Source organism: Schistocerca americana, chromosome 5 (genome assembly GCF_021461395.2).
Source record: "Schistocerca americana isolate TAMUIC-IGC-003095 chromosome 5, iqSchAmer2.1, whole genome shotgun sequence".
Taxonomy (NCBI): Eukaryota; Metazoa; Arthropoda; class Insecta; order Orthoptera; family Acrididae; genus Schistocerca; species Schistocerca americana.
Window position 1 is genome coordinate 349,748,175 of NC_060123.1, and position 18,450 is coordinate 349,766,624.

General features: G+C 39.0%; 1 protein-coding gene across 2 annotated transcripts in view; it reads left to right on the forward strand.

Moving 5' to 3' along the window:
- The window catches only part of LOC124615439 (rho-associated protein kinase 2), a 209,116-nt gene that overhangs the window by 165,977 nt on the left and 24,689 nt on the right, over window positions 1-18,450 (forward strand). For both annotated transcript variants that reach the window (XM_047143326.1, XM_047143327.1), the window contains 6 exons: window positions 6,221-6,314; window positions 10,769-10,986; window positions 11,090-11,309; window positions 11,390-11,549; window positions 11,629-11,707; window positions 11,792-12,005. In XM_047143326.1, coding sequence (XP_046999282.1) covers window positions 6,221-6,314; window positions 10,769-10,986; window positions 11,090-11,309; window positions 11,390-11,549; window positions 11,629-11,707; window positions 11,792-12,005 — 985 coding nt within the window. The remainder of the gene's footprint in view (window positions 1-6,220; window positions 6,315-10,768; window positions 10,987-11,089; window positions 11,310-11,389; window positions 11,550-11,628; window positions 11,708-11,791; window positions 12,006-18,450) is intronic.

Sequence of the window (18,450 nt, forward strand, 5' to 3'; positions counted from 1 at the left end):
TCAAATGTGATTACCTCAAGTTGGTAGAGCGACAAAAAGAGAAAAAGATTATTTTTGTTGGATTTTTTATTCAATTTCATTTTTTATAAAAATAGTTTTTTAGAGCTGAATGCTGTAGAAATGTGGGAAGGAAAGAAAGAAAGAAAGTTAGTTAGTTAGTTTGTTTGTTTGTTTCTTTCTTTCTAACTAACAAACAAACAAAGATTACTTACTTGCAGTTTTTCTGACTCAAGCTCATTTCCTAGTCATCATGACTTTTGACATTATCTTCCAGAGAAAGTAGTAGACAATTATTGAACATAGAAAAAGATGTCAGGTTCAGTCTGTGAGTACCAACAGAATATGGTGCCATTTTCAGTGCACCTCAAACTTGTCATTTTTTTATGCTCACATTGGAAAACCAAATATAGTTTGTTAGGTGGTTTAGAATATGGTCTTTGTAATGAAAATGGTTTTAAAAAGTTTGCAAAAGACTATTTTTTGTGAAAGTGGTTCAAAAGTTGCATTTTTGGCATAAAAAAAATCAACTTTCCCCTCAGTATCTAAATTGTTGTAAAGCAGTAGCTGAATGAAAATTTAGATTCTAAGGCCTTTTATTGATAAGTCGTTATTGCAAAGTTTCAGACGTATCGCGGAATAACTTCTGGATACATAAAAAGCTAAACTTCACATTTTTTCAAGCATCTATTTTTTGGTCAATTTTGCTTCAAATTATCTATATGCAAATCACTCAGGAAATCTTTATTATTATTATTATTATTATTGTTATTATTATTATTATTATTATTATTTCACTTATGGGAGTGCAAAAAGTTGTGCAAGCTGGCTTAGTTTTTTTTCTTTCAATAAAATATCACTGGAGATATGCCTCAAAGTTGCTGAAAACTCACAGGCGTAGTGTTGATAGCTGCACTATGGGATCAAACAAATGACTATATCTCTGCAAGTATTAAATTGGTAAAAATAAAACTTTATCAATGTTCATTGGGAACATTTGCAGATATTCACACAAAATTTCAGCAAAACCTGTGATGGGCATGTGGGAACTTTGGCAGGGAATGGCCCAGTGGTTAAGGCACCACACTTGCATTAAAGGGGATCTGGGCTGAAATCCCTGACCAGCCATCATAATTTAGGCTTTCTGTGGATTCTGTCAGTTGATTAATGCAATTGTTAGAAGACAGCTGCTTTCCTTCCCCATTTCTGTGATAATTGAATGTGTCTCCCTGTCTTATGACTTTATTTTCAATAGGATATTAAACCATAATCTTTTTTCCTTTTTCCATTGGAGCAATTAATGTACAGTTCTTTTGAAACTGATTGAGAGATGAATATTGGAAATTGAGAAGCTGATATCTATCATAGCCATAGTTAAAAAAAAAAACGAACAGTACATATACATGCAAAAAACTTAGTTTTGCTGTCCAACTTGCAGTAGCCGTATTCCTTCACCTCTTGAATGAATGGTGGTGGTAGGAGGTGTGTGTGCTTACAGCTTCAATAATGAATATAGCGCTTTCATCCAGGACTTGTACTTCATAAAAGCTGCTTTCTGCCAAGGTACATAAATCATCATCCTATTGTGAGCCAATGTGAATAATACAAGGCTCGAGAATATCATATGAAAGAAAGCAGAAATTCTATTAGAGATTTCAGTGCATGCAAGAGCTATCTGCAGTAGCTGTTATCAGAAAATATGGAAAGGACAATATTATGAAAGGGGCTCATAATATAAGTTCTGCAAATAGATAACTGAATATTAAATTAAAATTAAAAAAATTAAATAAATAAGTTGTTGTGAAGATAGAAAAGAAAGGTTGAATTATTAATTCCCTGAGATTGGTGCATAGAGGTAATTTCATATCTGTTGTATGTAAACTGAATCAAAAGTCTTACATGACATACTGTAGCTTCATTCATGTCTTCCTGAACCCTTTTTCACGAAAATGACCTGGTTTAGCTACTGGACATGTAATTGACTATTTTTCTGAGCACATGTTGAGAGATTCACAGTTTGCATTTAGGAATGGTCCGTTAGCAAATAGGACAATTTACAAAAAAAAGCCATGTTTATTTTATTTATTTATTTTCTTTTGTTTTGCACACAGTTTTTTACAGTGCAGACCACACTATATTGTCACATGAATTTGAACAGTCAGGACTTGAATAAGACATCCAGTTTATTTCAATCTGTGTGAAATGAAGGAAGTAGAAACTTGCTTTACACAGTCATTTGATTGGAAGTAAACAGTCATTTAACCGAAATACAGTACTGGGCTACTTTTTGTGTAATGTTTTTGTTGTAATTGTAGCAGCTGATGTTAAAGTAGTTTTGTATGCTTATTATATGACTTAGTGTTTCATGCTAGGAACTGAATGATATAGCAAATTATGTTTTGAAGAGATGCAGTGTTGACTGACAATTCTGTGTTGGATTATAGGACAGGTACTTCCAGTTGCTTGTACATGTTTCTGTTCACATTGGCATTCGCCTCTCATACAGTGGTGGCGCAATAAGAAAGCAGAAGACGCCAAATAAGTGCAAACACTTTCATGGGAGATGCATATTGATGACCTTCTGTTGCCTTACAGTCCATAGCCTTCAGCAGTGACGTACTTCCACTTTGTTTACTTCTCACAGTTTAACTCTTTTGTGTTATATGAGGTAACATTTTAAGCTGTCTCACATTAGCTGTGAAGAATATTGTTAGCATTGAAGTAGGTTATTAGGTTCATATAGGGTGTTGATTGCAAGCTTGAGTCTAACAAAATGAAGTGGAAAAAGAGCTCAGCAATCTGCAACATACTTTTTCAGTAGGATTCCACATTGTTAGTGTTAGTCTGCAGATTTCTGAACTATAATTGAACACTTTCCGTGTGCCAGACTACTCCCGACAGGAATACTAAAGGTCCACTGAATTATGTTTGGAATATAATAAGGTGAAATTAATGAAGAAAATGAAGAAACAGATGACATTGTTCTTGTGAGTACCTAAAGTGCAAATTGTAAGCAAATATAATCAACATTTAAAAATAAAATGTGGATACATAAAAAAAATCTATTCATCGAATGATGACAACAGAAAACAACCAACTGAACATGGAAACATGTGGGCTTTTGGAGCCAGTGGCTCCTTCTGCTGCCTGAAGGATTGAAGGGAAGGGAAGTACTCACCCGATTCCAAACCTGTGACATCCCTCCTACTCACCTTAATCAACTTTATACTTACCAACAACTACTCTACCTGTAAGGGGCAGAAATACAAACAGGTCGGGGTATGGCCATACAAACCGAGATGGTTCCTTTCTATTCCAACCTTTTCTTGGGGCACTTTCAGGGGCTTTCTTGGAATCGTAAGCCTTCAGTCTCTTGTTTTGCTTAGATATATTGATGACTTTCATGAAATGTATTCGCAATTGTGGATATGACAAGCATCAACTGTATAATGGAATGCGGACAGTGAAACTTTGTGCTGGACCAGTACTCTAACCTGGGTTTCATGCATGTTGTGAGTGGTCACCTTACCGTTAGGCTATCTGAGCATGACTCACAGCTTGACCCAAACTTCCATTTGTTGTCGCCAACTGTGAGCCCGTGCTCAAGCCCCAATACAGCCCAAAATTTTCGTTATTATTACTCCATCATACAGATGATGGTTGTCCATATTTGCAACTGCAAATATATTTCATAATGGCTGTAATTGCTGCTGTACCTGTTCCTTCAACCATGCACGCATGTCCGAAGGACCATTGCAGTATAGTTGTGGACAACACAGGTACTGCAATATAATATTGATGACTTTTTCACATATCGTCACATGGGGAGGCAGACCTGTAGAAATTTTTGGAATCTAGAAATAAATCTCTCAATTAAATTTCACATTGGCCTATTCCAAATGTTGTCCCACTTTCCTTAATGTAGACGTCACTCTCACTGTCAACTACATCCTTCAGTTCACATTAAACTTACAAACAAACACCAGTACTTACATTTGGACAGTTGCCATGCTTTCCATGTCAAATATTCCCTCCCATTCAGCCTTGGGATTCAAGGCAAATATATTTGTTGAAAAGAAAACGGTTTACAGCAATACACCACCATTCTCACCTGATCTCACCTGAGCCTTCACTGTATGTAATTATCCTACCAGCCTAGTGCAAAAGCAGATTTATTGGACCATCACATCCAATTCTGGTACTTCTGATACATTAAAAAAAAACAACTTGGGAGTACACCTCTTGTTACGCAGTACTATCTTGGGCCGATGTATTAGTCAACTACATCCATAGGTTTATTACTTCCTAAAATGAGATCCATCATGTCTGTTATTTTGCACACCTCACTTAGAATAGCTTTTCATTGTGCCTCCAATGTCTCCAGTATCCTGGTTAGATACTATGCTTCTTCTGCACCCATTTCTTTACCCTATGGCCCCTATGCTGCTGACACTCTCTGCTATAAGACTTACCTGATGCACCCTTCTACCACCACCTGCACCAGCCATGTAACTGACAAAAAAAAACCATGCTGTCGAAGGGAGAGCCCAACTGTGAAACAAAAGGCATGTAGCAGCTGTTATGCGAACATTGTTCAATGTTCTATTTTGATGTGACTACCACCAAATTACCAGTAATGATGAATGGGCATAGACAGAGAATGTATACTGGCAATCCTGTCACAGAGCATGCTCTGTAATATGATATTCATTATGTTGGTGCCTGTTTTACTCATTCCATCTGGATCCTCCCTCCTGACACCAGTTTCTCGGAACTTCTCAGGTGCGAATTGACTTTACGGCATGTCCTTGGGTGTCGCCATCCACATGACCTAAATTTTGTTTAATTTATGTTGTCTCGCCAGTTCTTTTTGTAAATATTCCTTTTCTTTGCTCCATTTTATTATTTTATTTTATTTTTCTGACTTTTATTTTTCTCTGCCCCTGTCACCTGTCTACAATGTATAAAGCACTTAGGTTTCTGCTCTTATTGACTCTTGCACTATATGTCTTCCATAGTGTCTTTCTTTCTTGTTACTCTATCTTCCACCTTTAAGTTCTCAGGTTTTTATATCTGGTCTGGTGCAGGGACCAGGCTTTCTTTCTCGCCCCATCTAGTAAGTCTCCCCTAACCTAGGATTCTGGGGGACTTTTCTGTAAATCTTCCCATTTTGTAAACCTCACCAGTGCTTTACTTCATCCCTCTTCCTTTCCTTTCAGCCTTTCTGCCAAAAGAAAGAGCCACTGACTCCAAATGCTCATACGTTTCTGCATCTTTTATATTTTTTCTCGTGCTGCCGCTTGTGAATAGATTGTACAAATTGCGGTATTGTAGTTAGGGCTCCTTGAAATTTGTTGAGAAATGGGAAAAATTTTCAAAAAATGAATATTCAGATTAAAAAAACAATAGTTCACTGATCTCAGTTTTTGTTTTCCTTGCTCTCCCCAAAACAGTCTCTCTTCCTTCCTCATTGTTAAGACTTTTTTAGTTGTAATTCATTAATTATTATTTTTATTGTGCTTTAATTCTGGAATTTCTTAGTTTAACGTTACATTATTATGATTTTTGTGCTTTTAATAGTGTGCAATTTGTTATGTCAGGTTCTATGAGTTTTTCTCAATACACAGATGAACAATTTATTCATTTCTTTATGTTTACAAAGCCAACTAGCACATAGTGGTAACTTACACAGGCGTTTTATTGCTTTGAAGAACAGGATTATTGTTGTGTTGTTGTAATAAATGCAGGCTGATTAAAGAGCAAGTTGCAAGAAAGGTGGCAAGCTAGGAAAATTTGAGAATTGGGGGATTGTAACAGCAATTGAAAAGTTTCTCTGAAGAAATGAATCTCTCTCTCTCTCTCTCTCTCTCTCTCTCTCTCTCTCTCTCTCTCTCTATCTCTCTCTCTCTCTGATACAGACTATATCATTTTTGTAGTTGGTATTGTAATTCACAAATGATATTTTTTGATCCATTACTAGATCTTGTAGTATTAAAATGCAGAGTAGAAGTTATGAAATAAAAAAAGAATTTTACCTGAGTACAAGACATGAGTGATAAGGGACAGAAATGATTGAGCCACAGAGAATGGGATTTTTGGGAATTGTACAAGGAATGGTTGGGAACAGAAGTTGAAGAATGAACTGCACAATTTTAAAGTTATTCATGTTTATTTTTTTACATGCAATGCTAGATCACAAGAGAGAATCTTTTGTTACAAACAGGCGAAGGAGAGGGAAATGGACTATAAGAAGACTGTTGACCAGTTAGTGAAAGAAAAAGATGAATTAAATCATCAGCTGAAGATTATGCAACAAGGTACGTTTATTGTTGATACATATTACAGAAACTGATATGGAATCGCTGCAATTGTTTTCAGTATGCAATTTATCCCTGTAGTTTCTTGTGTCATTATTGCATCAACAGTGGTCTTAAAGTATTTAACATGTAATGAGAGCTTATGGTACTCTTTACTGGTTGTCTGTCTTGATGAAAACAAATACCTCATCAGTCCTGTAAAAATATTGTATACTTTTTACCTAATTTAACCTTGAAACTGTATTGATCGTACAGCAATAATTGTTAAGTCAACAATAATATTTTCCTCAGTCAACCTATAAATTAACCGATTTTTAAGATTTTTTTTTTAAACCAATGAAACAATCAGCATAAATCTTTTTGCACATTATTTATTGATTCTTGGACAACATTTTCTGGGTTTCTTAAGAAATTCAGTCATCATTAAGCATTAAGGTCTTAAAGTTATGTTTTAATCGATAATCACCAATTATTTATTTTGCCTACTGGCTACCAGTTTCGGTACACAGTACCATCCTGGATTTTCCATTGTTTGAAATACTAAAATAAATTTTATGCTGTTTTTAGATATCTTTTACAATGTGACTTTTTTGAGATGTAGCAAGAAAAAGAAAGGAAAAACTACTCTGTAAATAGGTGGCACTTTTATCACTGTTGACCACAGTTTACATCTATTTAAAGCTCAATAATGACCTTTTCTTTTAGTGTTTGACACATCTACTTGCGAAGTGAGTGTGACGACTGTGTGCCAGGGGTAAGGTGTTACCAATATATTATAAGGTGCACCACATACCATATGTTGCTGTCATAGATGATAATAGTTTTAATATTTTGCAAATAGCTCTTGAATTATTGTTCTAACCATATTACCGACATTTTTGATCATAGGGTAACCGAAAGACAGTACAGTGTAGTGAAACCAATATCCAGTAAATGAAATAAATAAACTGTGACTGTAGACTAGAACATAAACATCTCCAGTATTGTGTAAGTTGCTATTCCATTGACAATATCTCAGCAAAATGAAAGACAAAATTTATTTTTTAATGGTGAATGAAGGACTTATTTATGTCCTTTACTGATCTCAATAACTGAAAAACTATAAGTGAGTTACCAGTGTTTCTTCTGCAAAAACTGATTCAAACTGAATCATCTCTTCATTCTGAGATAAAAAAAGGAGAAAATTAGGGAATTTAGTGTGGCGGTGGCGATACTGCTTTTAAATTTCAAAAAGGCCTGTGGCAACATGCGTTGGCAGTTAATAGTGAACATCATTCGACAATTTGAAAAACTCTCAAAAGTAATCATATTAGTTGAAATGTGTGTAGAAGAAACTTTGTCAAATAATTTTAATGTTTTTGCTGGTCAGAGACTAGAGGACACCATATTACCAGTGCTGTCACTTCATCGTAAAGAAGATCGATAGAGACTTTACTGAAACAGATCCCTAAAGGCATTCTATGCTTGATTAAGCAGAATTTATAGCATTAATAAGAAACTGAGAAACAAAAGTAATCAGAAGGATGTGAAAGTATGATAAAATTGCCGAGAAAACAGAAATACATGTTAAAAAGAAGATAGAAAACCTGGTAATGGACAGAAAAAAATGTAACTGATGCACCCGTCACTAGATGGATTAACCTACAAGTGAGTGAACCACATAAAGTACCTGGATTATCTTCTGTGAGGATGATAGAACAGATATAGGAATAGATGCTCACATCTAGCATCTGGGGACGGGGGAGGGGGGGGGGCTTTACAGTTATGCCGAATTTCTGAGAAAAGGAGCATTTAATGCCATCTTCACTTATATAAGTTTACTGTAATTCTGGTATTTTTATAGTGATGTAAAGATTCAACATTTGGTATAAAATATGAGTTAAAGCTATTAATTATCTAAAGAAAAGTATTAAGAAATTTTTTTAACTTGTAATAAGCGAAGATACCAATAACTGGAGGATAGGAAAAAAATGAACTACGAGAGTTGCAGAAACACCACAATGAGATGCCATGGTGGTGAAGAGGTGGTAGCTGAGATGAGCTTTTCATATGCTAAGGATGTCAAAAGATAGACTTCTTTATGAAAACACATGAAGAAGTAGCACAGTATTGAGCCAGCAGAAACTGAACACATGTGGCATAAAACTTGTTCAGATGTGTAGGAACATGCGTCCATTGTGTTTGTAGAGTGGACAATGAATATTATAATACATAATAATATGTGTGAATCTTTACAGAAAAATTCGGGGCATTCAGTTTTGTAGTTCCCTCATATATGTGCACAGCAAAACTCAAATGGTAACACTGGAATTGCTATTGGCTTAAGCTACTGAACAGATGTAAGTAAACACAATTACTCTTGAGCATTTGAAAATAAGTGCTTAGCCATTCAAAGCTAGCTGCACATTTAAATAAATAACAACAGTAAACATAAGTGCCTGGTTATGGTAATTTTATTACCACCTAAATTGTAGTCCACGACCACAGAGCTCTGTATCTGTAAATTTTTTTCTTTTGTATTACTGTTGTTTTCACTTACACCAGTGAACCTGAACATTATGACCAGTACCCATCAGGAGACTGACCGCCACCTGATGGTGTGTGGGGGCATTTGACATAGCAAGAGTAGTACGTAAGTGGATCAGAGACTGATGAGGAATCATTCTATTGACAATATGAACTGTAAATGGAGAAAACAACTGACATAAGTGACTTAGAAAAGGGGAAGATTGTTATGGCCTGGCACCTGGAAACGGGCTTCTCAGAAACAGCAAAGTTGTCAGCTATTGGCATGCTACTGTTGTGAACATCTATGGAAAGTGGTTGAAGGACTATGAAAGCACAAGTAGGCAACAAGCTGTTTGATACCCACATCTCATTATAGAATGTGGATGTCTGAGGCTTGCCTGCTCAGTAAAGCAGGATAGGCAGTGATTTGTGGTGGACTTATTGACAGAGTACAATTACGATGGGCACAAGAGCTTTGCGGCACACCATTCAGTCACATTGCTGGACTGGGGTTCCACAGCAGACGACTCCTACCTGTTCCCTAGTTGACACAATGATGCCATCAGCCAGTGGGCACTGTGAATCGATGGAAACATGTCGGCTGGTCGAATGAACATGTTTTTTGTTACTCCAGATCAACATTTGTGTCCAGATAACATAATGATCCAGATAAATGGCTGGTCAAAACATGTACTGTGCAATGTATGCAGGATGGTGGGGCAGTACTGTACTATGGGCGACATTCATCTGGGCCACCATAGGATTTGGGTTAGTAACTGAGGCCGCCGTGACCAAACAATTGCCATTCTTTCCTCACTAAAAAGTCTCTCCTACACAATCTGTCTTTGGATGGTTCTTGTGCAGTATTGAGCAATCTTGTGCCCAGTATGCTGAAGGGATTACCGAAATTTTTGCAGACAAATGCCTGTAATTAATCCTCTGACCACCCTCATGCCGTAATTATTGTGTATTCACAAAGCGTGTGTGTGTGTGTGTGTGTGTGTGTGTGTGTGTGTGTGTGTGTTGGGAGAGAGGGGTGGGGTGGGGGGACCATCCTACCCACAATCATTGCCACGTGCCTGAAAATGGTATTCCATTGTCCGCCCAATCTACAAAATAACCTGGTTCATCCTTATGCTACACCTGTGTCATTTTATATTCCTCGAGTGTGAAAAAGAATGTCTTCAAGATGGTGGATGTTAGCACCAATATACTTTTGGAAATGATCTCTAAAGTTTTGAACAGTCTTTTCACATGCATCATGAGGTATGGCATTCACCAATTCAGTAATCCACTCTCATAGGGTCCAATGCTCCAACACCTTTTCCTTCAGATATCCCCAGAGAAAGAAATTACAGATGCTAAAGTCTGATGACCGCACTGGCCATCCCACACCACCCTTCAAAGAGACCAGAGGTACCGGAAACATTTCCTTCAAAACATTACTTGAATTTCGGCCTGTGTGAGCTGTAGCCCCATCCTGTTGGAACCACATGTCCCCCAGTCCCTCTTTGTCAACAGTCCCTTCCATTCTTGGCTGCAGAAAATTTTTCAACATTGAAATGTAATGTTCAGAATTCACAATCACAGTCCTGCCTTCCTTCCCAAAGAGGGGGTTGGGGGTGGGGGAGGGGCCTGTAGGCTGTATTGAGAGTTCTGTGTTCTGAAGGTAGGTTTTGTTGCACCCATCTTTCTCTTTGTGAAATTATTTTTCTATAATAATTGCATATGCACACAATGAAAAAGTTCACATATTTGTTGAGTTCATTATAACTGCCTAAGACAAATTAACAGCAAGAAATTTTTTGTGAATGATGTGTAGGTTTCTCCCATTTCATACACTGCCATAGAATTCAAGATTGCATCAATACTTCAGCTACCAATATTTCTTATTGCAATTAGAGAATACTTTTAGCCATACTTAAACAGAGCTATAATGTTCACAGTTACAAATGAGGCCAATAATAACAATGAAGAACTGGAAAGGCTACACCGACAACTAAAAACAGAACAGCTACTGAAAATGCAAGCTGTGAACAAATTAGCAGAAATAATGAATCGTAAAGATATGAGCAATGCAGGTCGTGGTAAGAACAAAGTTTCGTCAGCAGATCTTAGGAAGCGAGAGAAAGAATGTCGGAAACTTCAACAGGAGCTCACACAGGTAAGACTTAAAAATAGAAAATATTCCAAAACTAGAAAATTGTTTTTATTTCAGTTCGTTACAGAAAAGTCAAATGTTGTTCTGTGTTGTCCTCCCACCATAGGAACGAGATAAATACAGCCAGATGGTGGCAAAATGGCAAAAGGATATGCAGGAGTTACAAGCTCAACTTCAGGAAGAAAATACATTGAAAATCCGTCTGCAAATGGAGCTTGATTCCAAAGACTCCGAGATAGAGCAGCTACATGTTAAGCTAGCATCTCTTAGCAGTGAAACTGCATCATTAAGTAGTGCTGACAATGATGATGACTTAATAGGCCAAGGTGAGAAACATTCATGTAGTTGAATCCTCATTTAATTTTGTGTAACTCTTATCTAATGCTTTTATTTATCTTTTATTCAGAGTCAAGGTTAGAAGGCTGGTTGTCTGTTCCTAACAAACAGAATATAAGGCGACACGGTTGGAAGAAACAGTATGTTGTAGTGTCCTCAAAGAAAATAATATTTTATAATTCGGAAAGTGATAAGCAGAACACGGATCCTGCACTTGTTCTTGATCTTAAGTAAGTACCTTCTTGAATTTATTGTATTTAATGTGAGATGTAAAAACCATTTTTTAACACTGACTGGTTCCCTTCATAGAAAAGTTTTCCACGTTCGTCCAGTAACACAGGGCGATGTAATTAGAGCAGATGCCAAAGATATTCCACGAATTTTTCAGGTAAGATATTAAATACACTACTTCTTACTAACATTCTTGAAATATAATTGTTTCATTTCAATTTTGGCTGTGTTTTCCCCAAAGCTACTTTACGCTGGGGAAGGGGAAGCTAGAAGACCAGATGAGAGTGGTACGAATCAGTTGGAGCTCTCTACACTGAGGGATGATAAGCCAGGGACCTATTCTCTCAAAGGTCATGAGTTTATCCAGATCTCGTTCCACATGCCAACAAATTGTGAAGTCTGTCAGAAGCCACTGTGGCACATGTTTCGACCACCAGCTGCCTTGGAATGCAGACGTAAGTTCTCATTTTTTGATAAAATTGTTAATTATTCTATACGTGGAGTATTTCATATTTTTGTGGTAGCCACTCAACCTGGCAACCGGAAATTATCAAGGAATTGTTAAGTTCTGGGAAAATCATGTAACAGTCAGGAACGTCTCTCATTTTTCTGGAATTTTAGTTCATAGCTTTAAAAACAATGCATTTTTGTAATATCATACAGATCTCACTTAAAACATGCTAAAATGTTGGAACTGCACTACTAGTGGTGAGTGTTAAAAAAGAGTTCACATTACATGGCTCATTAAGACAGGTTTTTCCGAGTGGTGGCCAAAAATATTCGGTACATGTTAACCTTGCAGCCAGGTGATGTCATGTGGTGCAAAGTATTTGTCCCACAATGCAGCAGGCATCTGTTAGCGTTTTGTACCAGGTGTCATAAGAAAAATGTGCAGTTTCCCCACTTGGCAAAACCTATCTTAGCGAGCTGCGCTTCATTATTTTGTTTCAGCATTTTCTTTTCAGCATATGTTGAAAAGTAAGTTTTGGATTTTAGTCTATTTTACAGTTAATATAGGGCAGTAATATTTATTTGTGCTTGTGTTCTGCGGTTGTAGTATTACTTTTATTAACGCACAGTACACAAGTTCAGTGTTTTTAGTGTTTGTATACCTGAGAGTAATCTTACCATTTTCATAATTAATTATCTGCATTTACATTTGTATCTACATGCCTACTCTGCAAATTACATGTCAGTGTGTGGAAGAGGGTTCATTGAACCACCTTCACATTAATTCTCTATTATTCCACTCTTCAGACAGTGCACGGAGAAAATGAACACTTGTATCTCTATGTGTGAGCTCTGATTTCTCTTATTTTATTTTGATGATCATTTCTCCCTATAGAGGTTGGCACCAACAATATATGTTTTTGGAGGGGGAAGTTGGTGATTCTGATTTTGTGAGAAGATCCCAGTGTAGCATAAAACACCTTCGGTTTAATGGTTTCCACCCCAAAGCTTGTATCATGTCTGTGACTCTCTCTCTTGTTTCTCGATAGTACAAAATGTGGTGCCTTTACTTGAACTTTCTTCATGTACCCCATTAATGCTATCTGGTAAAGATATCGCACAGTGCAGCAGTACTCCAAATGAGGACGGACACGGGTAGTGTTGGTGGTCTCTTTAGTAGATCTGTTGCATCTTCTAAGTGTTCTACCAATAAAACAGCCTTTGGTTCACCTTCCCCACAAAATTTTCTGTGTGTTATTTCCAACTTAAGTTGTCCATCATTGTAATTCCTAGATATTTAGTTGAATTTATGGCCTTTATATTTGATTGATTTATCCTGTACCCGAAGTTTAATGGATTCCTTCTGCACTTGTGTGGGTGACCTCATATTTTTCATTATTTAGGGTCAATGGCCAAATTTCCTACAGCTACCTTACAGATATCTTATGTAAATTGTTTTGCAATTAGTTTTGATCTTCTGATGACTTGACTGGGTGATAAATGACAGCATCATTTGCAAACAACGTAAGACAACTGCTCAGATGGTCTACTAAATTATTTGTATAGATTACGTCAGCATAGGGTCTATAATGCTGCTTTGGGGAACACCAGAAATCGTTTCTGTTTTACTCAATAATTTTCCATCAATTACTGCGAACTTTAACGTCCCTGACGGGAAATAACGAATCCAATCACTTAACTGAGATGCTATTCCATAAGACACAATTTGATAATAAGCCACCTGTGAGACACAGTGTCAGAAGTATTTTGGAAATCTAGAAATATGGAATCAAGTTGAAATCCCTTGTCAATATCACTCAACACTTTGTGTGAGTAAAGAGCTAGTTGTGTTTTACAGACTATTCTCTTAGAGGTAATTCATAGTGTTCAAACACAATATATGTTCCAAAATCCTGCTGCATATTGGCGTTCAAGACATAGGCTTCATGACATAGGCCTGTAATTTAGTGGATTACACGTATTGCGTTTGTGAATACAGGTGTGACCTGTGCAACTTTTGTATGTGATTGATAAGTATGGAGCTATTGCATCAGCATACTCTGATAATACTTTGTGTTCTTTGATGCTCCCTGCCGCCGTTGGATAAGCAGCTGCCAGCAGCAAGTCGTATACTCTTAGCTCACTTATTTCTTACATAGTTTAATTCTTAATTTCTTTGCGTGTTTTTGGGTACTTGCATTGTTTAATTCACAAATTTTGGACATATTATAGTATTTGAGAGTTGTAGCATCGTGTTTTAGTAATTGAACAGTGTAAAATCGCGTAGTCTCCTTCTGCGCCGAGCATTGTGTCAGTAGTGCGCAAGTAGCAGCATTACTGGATTTTCTAGGCAATCTTATATTTTAATAACCGTTAAAATTTTGTGTTGATTTGTTTATGCTCTCTGTAGATTAGTTCAGACGTTCTTTGCACAGCAGTATGTAGCATGGATAGGGACTGTGACTGCTGTGTTCGAATGCGGGCTGAGTTGGCATCCCTTCGCTTCCAGCTTCAAGCAGTGTTGGCTTCAGTCACACAGCGTGAGGCTGTTGCCAATGGGCATCACTTTGGGGGTCCGGACAGGGGTTTGTCGGGAACGGCCAGCTCATCCCACTTATCCCCCGATCGGACTTCGGCTGTGGCTGCCCGGGATACTGCCCACATTGTGGCTGACCCCTCACCCGTGGTAGAGTGGGAGGTCGTCTCGAGGTGTGGCAGGGGGCGAAAGACATTCCAGAGGGCTGAACGGAAGGCCTCTCCAGTTTGTCTGACGAACCGGTTCCAGCCTCTGTCTCCGCCTGATACTGATCTTTGGCCGGACATGGCTGCTTGTCCTGTTGCAGAGGTTGCCCCTCAGTCTGCAAGATCCGGATGGTCGCAGAGGGTGGACTTACTGGTAGTTGGGAGCTCCAATGTCAGGCACGTAATGGGGCCCCTTAGGGACATGGCTGCAAGGGAGGGGAAGAAAACCAATGTGCACTCTGTGTGCATAACAGGCAGAGTCATTCCAGATGTGGAAAGGGTCCTTTGCGATGCCATGAAGGGTACAGGGTGCACCCATCTGCAGGTGGTCGCTCATGTTGGCACCAATGATGTGTGTCGCTATGGATCGGAGGAAATCCTCTCTGGCTTCCGGTGGCTATCTGATTTGGTGAAGACTGCCAGTCTCGCTAGCGGGATGAAAGCGGAGCTCACCATCTGCAGCATTGTCAACAGGACTATCTGCGGACCTTTGGTACAGAGCCGAGTGGAGGGTCTGAATCAGAGGCTGAGACGGTTATGCGACAGTGTGGGTTGTAGATTCCTTGACTTGTGCCATAGGGTGGTGGGGTTTCGGGTTCTGCTGAATAGGTCAGGAGTCCACTACACCCAACAGGCGGCTACACGGGTAGCAGCGGTTGTGTGGGGTGGACTGGGTGATTTTTTGGTTAGATGGCCTCGGGCAAGTACAGAAAGGGCAACAGCCTCAAAGAGTGGAGGTTATACTCAACAACCGAGCTAGATTAATAACTGGCTTCTTTTACCGACCTCCTGACTGAGCAGCAATTTGCCAGATATAGACTGGGACACTCAGATGTTTAGGACGGGTGGTAGGGACAGAGCATCGAGTGACATTATACTGAGTGCACTATCCAAAAATTACCTCGAGCAATTAAACAGAGAACCGACTCATGGAGACAACATCTTGGACCTAATGATAACAAACAGACCCAAACTTTTTTTTTATAATCCTATTTACTTCCATATTCAGGGATGCTGCAACGGCCTTATGATCATTCTTGGGTTTTTGCATTTGTTTAAATTTGGCATGCCTTTTTGTTGTTTCTGCAATAATGTTCTGACCTGTTTCGTGTATCGTAGGGGATCAGCTCTGTTTTTTATTAATTTATTTGGTATAAATCTCTATATTGGTGTTGATAGTATTTCTTTGATTTCAAGCCACACCTGGTCTACAATTACATTGTTAGTTTGGTAGTGGAGACTGTCTCTCAGGAAGCAGCAAATGAGTTTTTATCTGCTTTTTTGAATAGACATGCTGTTCGTTTATTTGTGGAGAGTTTGGTATTCAGTCTTGCTATGACAGCCCTGTGTTCACTAATCCCTGTGTCAGTTTTGATGGTCATTATTAGCTCAGCATTATATGTTGCTAAGAGTTAAAGCGTATTCTCGCAACTGTTTACTATTAAAGTGGGCTCTTGAACTAATTGCACTAAATAATTTTCAGAGAAAGTGTTTATGTGCATTTCTGGATTTAAACATGGATTTTCCTCAACTTATTGAGGGTAAATTGAAGTCACCACCAACTATAATTGTATGAGTCAGGTACAGGTTAGAAATTTGACTCAAGTTTTCTTTGAACCTTCAAGCAATTGTATCACTTGAGTTGGGAGGTTGGTGAAATGATCCAGTTATAATTTTATTCCAGTTGCCAAAGTGACATCTACCCATACTAACTCACAGGAACTATCTTCTTCAATTTCACTACAATATAAATTGCTTCTAACAGCAACAGACACACCACCGCTGTCCTTTCTGACAAAATTTCGGCTGAACTTATCTCAGTGCTTATAACGACTGGAGCAGAAGTGCTTGGAGCTCTGGTACTTTCCCAACAAACACAGCTACAACAATCTAGAACTGTTACGCCAGTGGTTCCTAAATCTACATTCTTCCTGTGTTCGACATGGACCTTTCGAAACTGAAGTCCTTTTTGTGTTTCCTGAAGACCCTCTAACCTCAACAACTGCCCAGTCCATGGCATGCAGCCCACCACCTGTATAACTGGTTCCTCTTGTAATAAACTCCTGAGCTGTTTAGCGGACACTGAAACCCCATCACCCAAAGGTGCAGGTTGAGGAATCTGCAGCCCACATGGTCGCAGAACTGTCTGAGCCTCTGATTCACACCATCCATTTGGCTCTGTATCAGTGGTTCGCAATCAGTCCTGTTGACTATGCTACAAATGGTGAGCTCTCCTATCATCTTGCAAGCACGACTGGCAGCCTTTACCACTTCTGATAGCCTCTGGAAACCATGGATAATCTCTTCTGATCCAGAGTGACACACATTATTGATGCCAACACGAGCCACCAACTGCAGTTGGCTGCACCTTGTGCTCTTCATGACGTGCAAAAGAACCCATTCCATGTTTGGAATGACACCACCCTGTATGCACACACATAGTGCATACTGGCTTTCTTCCCCTCCTTGGTAGCCATGCCACCAGGGGCCCCATAACATGCCTAACATCAGAGCTCCCAACTACCAATAATCCCACCCTCTGTGTCTGTGGCGTATCTTGCGGGCTGAGAGGTTCCCTCTGAAACAGGGCGAGTGACTGCATCTGGTTGAGAGACATTGTTAGCCACAGATAGCATGTGGAACCTGTTAGACTAATCGGGGAGACCATACATGTGCCCCCCTCCATCCAGAAAATTCTTCCGCACTCTACCATGCCCCAAGGCAACCTCCAACTCAACTACAGGTGAGGGGTCAACCTCAATTGGACTGGCCACTGGTGTGAACTGATCAGCAGACTCGTGGATTGTGCTGGACATTCGTTCGACCCCACGGTCAGTCCACAACAGTGATGCCTGTCCACTGCAGCCTCTGGCTGTGTAACTGAAGCCACTGCAGTGTGGAACTGAGAGTGAAGTGCTACCAACTCAGCTCGCTTCTGCACACGGCAATCACAGTCCCTAACCGTACAAAAGACGGTGGAAAACTACACTACGTTAAACAAACAAGCAAAAGGATATTGGCACGTGCTGAGGAACTCTCCTGTAGACACTAACAAATATCTAGTAAATTAAATTAACGCACAAAGATTCAAAAACAAAACTACCAAAGTACATACATGAAACTATATAATTCGCTCCTGCTTAGGAACATGTAAAATGTCACAAAATAGTTTACTTGGTTGTTGCTGCTGTTGCTAGGCTGGCAGCTGCTGCCTAAATAAGAACACTTCTTTCACAGATGAGTGCTGGTAGCATGCGCACTTTCAATCCATTGTAGTTGCTCAGTGAAGAATATTCAGTTTTGATTAGATGAAATGAAAAATACAAGATTCTGCTTACTTTAAGCTCTGCAAATGATTATTTAGATTAGATAATATGTATAGAGATGTGAAACTTCCTGGCAGATTAAAACTGTGTGCCGGACCGAGACTCGAACTCGGGACCTTTGGCTTTCGCGGGCAAGTGCTGTACCACTGAGCTACCCAAGCACGACTCACGCCCCGTCCTCACAGCTTTATTTCTGCCAGTGTCTCGTCTCCTACCTTCCAAACTTTACAGAAGCTCTCCTGCGAACCCTGCAGAACTAGCGCTCCTGAAGGGAAGGATATTGCGGAGAGCGCTTGCCCGCGAAAGGCAAAGGTCCCGAGTTTGAGTCTCGGTCCAGTACACAGTTTTAATCTGCCAGGAAGTTTCATATCAGTGCACACTC